Source organism: Galeopterus variegatus, unplaced genomic scaffold (assembly GCF_000696425.1).
Source record: "Galeopterus variegatus unplaced genomic scaffold, G_variegatus-3.0.2 Scaffold365, whole genome shotgun sequence".
NCBI classification, from domain to species: Eukaryota; Metazoa; Chordata; class Mammalia; order Dermoptera; family Cynocephalidae; genus Galeopterus; species Galeopterus variegatus.
In genome coordinates, this window is record NW_007726476.1 from 248215 (window position 1) to 255269 (window position 7055).

Sequence of the window (7055 nt, forward strand, 5' to 3'; positions counted from 1 at the left end):
GCCGCGCGTGGCCCCTTTGTCCCCGCCCGCCGGCCGCGCGGTCCCCCGAGCGCCTGGGGACAGACGCGGGAGGGCGCGGCCGGCGGCGGGACGGGGACGGGGACGGCCGCGGACGTTGGCTTTGCATTCGCGCCGCTTGTGCCGGAGTCGGGGAGGGTCGTGGTCGCCTCGGCGCGGTGACTTTCCGGGCCGACTGCAGGGCCGCCCGCTCGGACGTGTTGGACGGTGTCGCTCGGGTATCGGGGCAGCTCTGCGAGCTCCTGCTCAAGCCCGAGCCTGGCTGCTCCCCTCTCTGAGGACTTCACACGACTGGGCATCGCGACAGCCGGCCTGGCACCTGCAGCAGCCTCGAGGGGGCCTTCGCAAGCACTCGGTGTGCACAGGGCCTGGTCCCAGGCGCTGCCCCAGTCGGCTCTGGCCGGGAGTCACGCTGTCTGTCGGTCTGTCGGTGCTCGGAGCAGGACGCGCTCGATACACTGGGCCGTGCTGGCGACCTGGGGTGTCTTCACCTGCTGCGTGAAGCGCGGCACCTGGGCAGATCCAGGAGGACCCAGACGCGGGGACCTTGCGCGTAAACACGTGCAGGTCTGTGGTTCCACCGTGTAGTAACTGCTCTGGAGGAGAGGACGGGGCGACAGACGGGGGACCCTCATTTAGGCTGGGCGACAAGTCCAGGTTTGGCTTAGTTTCTGAGAGACGTCAGGGAAGAGAGGGTGTAGGAGGCACATGATGAGTTGCCTTTGGGTGTTTATGTTACTTAGAAAAAGGCCATGGTGCCTCAACAGCCTGGATGGTGGCATTTGGAGCAAGGCCAGGGGGTTTCTGTTTGCATTTTGCCTAGTGGGCCTGCCGCTGGCTCAGGTGGTGAAGGGAAGCTGTCAGATTTCTTTGGAGCTTCTTTTTCTCTGCTACATTTAGATTGATCGGGAAAAGTGAAGGAGAGAGGACCAGAGATCCTTGTGACACTGACTAGCAGAGGATAGCAGCAGAGAATTCTGTCATGTCGATCAGTAGGAGCATACTGGAGCTGAAATGTGTGAGGATTCCAGTGCCAGGTGACACTGAAGTTAGCAAGCATCTGGTTTATTGGAGAATGTGTGGGCTGTTTATGGCGAATGAGGACATCGTGTTGAGTAAACATAACTTTTCTTTGCAAGTGCGTTTGGCTCAGGGAAGCCTATCCATGTGTGTTTTGACTGTTAGGTGAGTGCAGAATAAGATGCACATGTCTCTGGGCTTTTGTGTCCTATCCTGGCTGAGTTGTATTAGGTCGTAGCAGAATGTGATTGCACTTTATCTTCACGTTTGACAATTGTGCATGGACCTGTGCAAAGTGGGGGTGCACAGAATGTCGCTGGCTTCATCTTTTGCAACATTTCTGTGTAAGACAGTGGCCTCCTAAAGAGAGTGTTTGTTGGTTGGTTTGTTTTTCAATCATCATTTGAAAGATCACTATCAAGTTCCAATTCTTAATGCTTTTTAAAAAATTAAGCTTAGAGACCTAACAGATATTTACCAGATGTCTTAATTTGTTTAACCCAAAATATTTTATTTAATTGATAAATATTTTTGGGACATCGATCGGTGTTCAGTATTGTACAGATATTGTGTATGTGGTATGTAATAGGTACAATGGAAAGATGACGATCAATGAATTCTTAAAAAGGTACAGAATCTGTTCAAGGGCCTTTTAAGAGTGCAGGTCACCCCAAAGTCCTAAAGGGCTTGTGGAGCAAAGGTTTGTAAAGACTTGTTTAAACTTGAATGGCGTGTTGATGTGGAAGGACGTAATTGCCTTCTTCAAACCCTGGCTGGCAGGTGTGGGAGAGCTAGTGGTGTACCAGGAGCCGTGCTTGATTTGGAGGGGTCCGGGCGGGGGGAAGAGGGCACGTTTCCTTCCTCTTTCTTTGCACTTGGAGGCTCGGAGCTAAGTGTTGAAATAGGCAAAGCTTGCTGCTGTCACCTTCCCTTTTTGTGCCCATCCTCCACGTCCTGAGGTGTCCTCTGCCCTGCCACTTCCCAAGTGCCTCTCAGGTGACTCCTCAGTCGGGCCTGACTTTATCCCTCAAACTTCCGGGCTCCTTGTCCCCCTGCTCCAAGCCAAACCCATTCATTACCTCAGTGGCAGGTGCTGGGAAGGACGCTGTCTCTTTTACCTCATGTGCGAATTGACTGACATCCTCTAATGGCCAGATAAGTACTTGTGTTTTCTTTCATCTACCAACCCAGCTGCCATCTATCTAAATAGGGGAAGCTCGTTAAGTTTTTTCTCAGGCCATTAACAGTGAAGGAATGTGGTGCTTGGGAAAGACTTTGTAGGAGGGGTGGGTAGGCCATGCAACTTTCTGCTCAGTGCTCCAGTGCCTTCACACGTTTGCCAGGGCTGCTGGTGGTGTGTGATCAGCTCTTAGCAGGAGCTGGTGAGGAATGTACATTTATGTAGGGAATTGCTTAGCTGGTGAGATGAAGGTGACTTAGGCAGAGAACACTGCACCGTCTGCTTCTTGGACTGGGCCCCAGAAAGGTAGTTCATTTGGTGTTGGAGAAGGTCGGAGACCCTGGTTTTGTCGTGTGGAAACGTGAGTTCTGCTGGTCAGTGTGGGGAGAAATATTACTGTAGGCTCCCAGCAATCAACTGATATTTCAAAAAGCGTGGTGAACAAGATCATGGATTGCACATTGTGGATTCTTGGAGCGTTGCACATACAAAGGCTTCATGGACCATGTTTTGAATCAGTGGGAAAGAACGTTGTATTTGGGAGAGTCAGTGTCTGCTGTAGGCTTGAAAGAGGTTCACCTGGATGAGGGCCAGGTACTCACTGTCCTGTGAAGGTGGTTGGCAGAGTTTTTTGTTATGCATTTGGCCTTTAGCTGTAAGAACTGAAAGCTTAATGAAATAAACCTCAAATTTGCAATTCCTTGTAGATTTGGAATTATTTCCTTCCTGTTGGTGGGATATAGTAATGTTAATTGTACATTCTAGGTTTTCCCAGATTTTCATAGGGTTTATTGTTTTCAATAAAGATAATTTGTTAAAAATATAATTAAATACATTTTTATAGCCTTTATAAGATGATAAGCAAATTTACAAGTCAGAAAATGTCTCCTTTGTGAGATTGTGTCCCGAGTTTTGATGAGCAAGAAATATGGTCACCGTAGGTGGGTCGCACATTGCACAGTGCACACTACGTGGTGTCTGTTTGTATCGTCATTATTAACCTTCGTGTCATGTGTACCGCAGTGGCTACATCTTCTCTAAAGTGATTCCAAAGGAGACAATGTAGCAGAAAGAACACCTTCGTATTGTCCTAAATCTGCCATTTCATGCTGTTTATTTTTGTGCCCTTGGACAAAACATCTTTACCTGTGGGCTTTAGTTCTCTCATCTTTAAATAAGAGGTTAGAGCAAGGTGTTGATAACACCAAGGTCATGAGTTCAGATCCGCATACTGGCCAGCCGCCCAAACAATAAAAATAAAAATCAAGAGGTTGTACATTTTCTCCTTTAGAGGCCTTTCTTGACCAGTTAAAAATTTTGGAAAGTTGTATTTTCGTGATCAACCTGTGAAAAAGACGAACATAAGTGTGTGTGTATTGACTCAATTGTTTTCCCTTTAAATCTGTTCAATCTAATTTTAGAAAATGCCAAGTAGGAAATTTGCCGATGGTGAAGTGGTAAGAGGTCGATGGCCCGGGAGTTCGCTTTATTATGAAGTGGAAATCCTGAGCCATGACGGCAGCTCCCAGCTTTACACCGTAAAATACAAAGATGGAACCGAACTTGAACTGAAAGAGAATGACATCAAGGTAAGAGCTCCTGTGGTTTACCAGGGTGTGTTTACAGGAGGACACTTAAAAAATTCATGGAGAGGGCCGGCCTGTGGCTCACTCGGAGAGTGCGGTGCTGATAACACCAAGGCCCCGGGTTCGGATCCCATATAGGGATGGCCGGTTCGCTCACTTGGGAGAGCGTGGTGCTGACAACACCAAGTCAAGGGTTAAGATCCCCTTACCGGTCATTTTTTGAAAAAAAAAAAAAAAAATTCATGGAGAGATTCGTATTACCTTCTAATTCTGTTTCTCCACGAACATTTCCAAGTACCCTTGTAGTAAGTGGTAGATAACTATGGGTATGGTTTCTAAGCTCCGGTTGTCACTTCTGGCTTGTTTGGAGGCACAGGGTCAAGCTTCTGCTTTGGGTCAGGTACTGGTTTTGGCTCTGGGAGTGTATGAATGAGGCGCAGTGCCCTTGCACCCAGACATTTACATTGGTAGTAAACCTGGGCTTAATGCAGTCTGTGACTGGAGTTGGCTATGGGTGGTGCTGAGTACATCAAGGGCCCTAGGTTTCAGGGGACACTTTCTGATGCGTTGACACCTGAGCCAAGCGCTGAGGACAAATAGGAAAAACTCAGTTGATGTTGGGGCGGCTTTCTCAGAGAGGGCAGCATGCCAAAGGCTGGCAGTTGGGGAGGGTACAGACAGCCAAGTGCTGGAAGGGTGTGGTGGGCGAAGGTCAGCGGAGGGTTAAACGGGAGCCAGGCTGGAGGGGATTTTATATTCCACATCCAGGGGTTTGGCTTCATCCTAACACCGAGGATTTAATCAGGAGAGTGACATTAATTAGAACTGAGTCTAGCCCAGGGCTTCTCAACTTAACCTGTGTGAACCTGGGTTTTAGACTATCTGACCATGTGTAGAAACACTTATGGGAAATGCCGTAAAAACTAACTACTAGAAAAATGAAAAAAAGACATACAAAATAAAAGCCACAAATTTTTATTTTCAGATTCAACAGACATAAAGTTACTTTGCTACAATACTATAGAAATTGTTACTTTGCTATAACAATTTCTGTACACCTATTCTCAATTTTGGTAGTTGTTGCATATCACGAACAAGCAGTTCATGGACCCATGGCCTGTGAGTGCTCTAGACCAGGGCAGCCAGGTTTTAAATAAAGGGACAGATAGTAAAAATTTAGGTTTTATGGGACATGTAGTTTCTGCAATGTGGGAGCAGCAGCATGGACGGGAATGGACATGCTATGTTCCAGTAAAACTTTATTTATAGACACAGAAATTTGAATTTCAGGTCATTTTCACATATCACAAAATCATCATCTTTTGATTTCTCATGCAACTATTTAAGAAATGTAAGACCTAATTCATGGCTTGAGGGCTGCACAAAAACGGGGGTGGGTGGGATTTGGCCCGGGGCTTAGTTTGCCTTCCCTGGGTCTAGAGCAGCAGAAGCAGATCCACTTGGAGTGGGCAAGGACGGGATAAAACAGTGCCCAGTCATCCAAACTTGTTCCTTGTTTTTGTTTTCGAAATCTGCTTGTGTGTTTTGTTCAGAGTGAAACTGTGGGACTTTTTTATTGTTTGAGTGCTGATTTCTTGTGCCCTGTCATCTGAGTGTTAGTCAATGGTGATTGTTATCCATCCTGTATATGTTACTGGGAATATGTACAGCTGATTGGTTTGGACACGTTCATTTCACGGAAATACCTTCTGAGAACAGTAAGGAATGGAGAGACTGCATCTGTCTCATGAGAGGGATTAGTACTGCATGCTTTTCACTGGTGTCCTCTGATGATTCCCAGGTCCCCTGATTTCCTGCGATGTTTCCAGAGTTAATGGGAGCAGCTCCTGCTCTTGCTGTCTGCCTCTAGTTTGGGTCTGTCTGTGTGTCTCATGATTGGTGGTAAAGCTCTTTGCCTTCTTCTCCCCTCCAGCCTTTAACTTCCTTTAGGCAAAGGAAGAGTGGCTCATCTTCCAGCTCTCCCTCCAGACGCAGAGGGAGTCGATCTCGGTCACGGTCACGATCACGCTCCCGATCCCCTGGTCGGCCACCTAAAAGTTCCCGCAGGTCCGCCTCTGCTTCCTACCAGGCTGACATTAGAGAAGCAAGGAGGGAAATTTTGGAAGTTAAATTGACTCCGCTAGTACTGGTATTTGTCTTTATCCTTATATAATATTTGCCTGTCTGAAACACAGTCCTCCCTTTTGTGTACATGGTTACTCACATTATTTGCAATTCATAATAAAATGTCAAATCTAAGGCGATGATTTTGGAAGATTACATTAGAAATATAGATGTTTGGAATAGAAAGTATAGTTGTTTTAAATGTCAACGAAAAAGAATGTTCAAATTACCAAAAGTGCTGTTCAATATTGTCATTTTAAAAAAATCAGCGTTTAAATTTGAAATAGATGTAACTTGTAAGTTGAACTGAATAAGTTTTTACAGTGTATAAAAGTTCATGTGAAATGATGAGACTTAAGTGTGTTATAGAAACATTCTTGCTTTCTTAGCATCATTATAGTCAATCACTTCGCCTATTCAAAGATGGCAGTTTTAATGGAATTAATTTCCAAGTGCAAGGTTGGAAATATCAGGGTTCATGGAGCCTGTGACCTTGTACAATGAGTATTTTAGATAGCAGACAAAACTGAAAATATTTTAAGTAAAAAGAATTAGAGTAAAGGTCACTTTTTTTATATTCACTTTATATTTTCTATTCACTTAATATTGACTCCTTTAATAGTCTTAAACTGGATTATATACAAGGGTACTTTAAAAGGTTCATGGGAAGGGCCGGCCCAGTGGTGCACTGGATAGTGCGCCCGCTTGGGAAGCGCGGCGGCGCTCCCGCCCAAGGGTTCGGATCCCACATACAGACCGGTTCCCGCTCACTGGCTGAGTGAGGCGCGGGAGCAACACCGAGGGTTGCAATCCCGTTGCCAGTCCCCGGTCCGGTACGGGGGCAACACTGAGGGTTGCGATCCGTTGCTGGACACGGAAAAAGTCAAAAGACAAAAAAAAAAAAAAAAAAAGGTTCATGGGAAGATTTGTATTATCTTTTAATTGTGTTTTCCATGAACTTGTCCAAGTACCTGCATACTGTATGTACTGTTTTGTAGTTAGCATTTAAAAATTTTTTTTTTCTTCCTTTTTGTCTTTTTCTGTGTCCGGCAATGGATCGCAACCCTCAGTGTTGCCCCCGTACCGGACCGGGGACTGGCAACGGGATTGCAACCCTCAGTGTTGCC

The 7055-nt window shown here is 46.2% G+C and overlaps 1 protein-coding gene across 2 annotated transcripts in view; it reads left to right on the forward strand.

Moving 5' to 3' along the window:
• LBR (lamin B receptor) overlaps window positions 1–7055 on the forward strand; it is a 70838-nt gene that overhangs the window by 47321 nt on the left and 16462 nt on the right. The window contains exons 1-3 of one of the 2 annotated variants that reach the window (XM_008567990.1): window positions 617–675; window positions 3640–3807; window positions 5738–5953. In XM_008567990.1, the coding sequence (XP_008566212.1) occupies window positions 3643–3807; window positions 5738–5953 (381 nt within the window). In that variant the 5' untranslated portion in view covers window positions 617–675; window positions 3640–3642. Of the gene's footprint in view, window positions 1–616; window positions 676–3639; window positions 3808–5737; window positions 5954–7055 lie in introns of those variants that run through there. The other variant, XM_008567991.1, reaches the window with a different exon arrangement.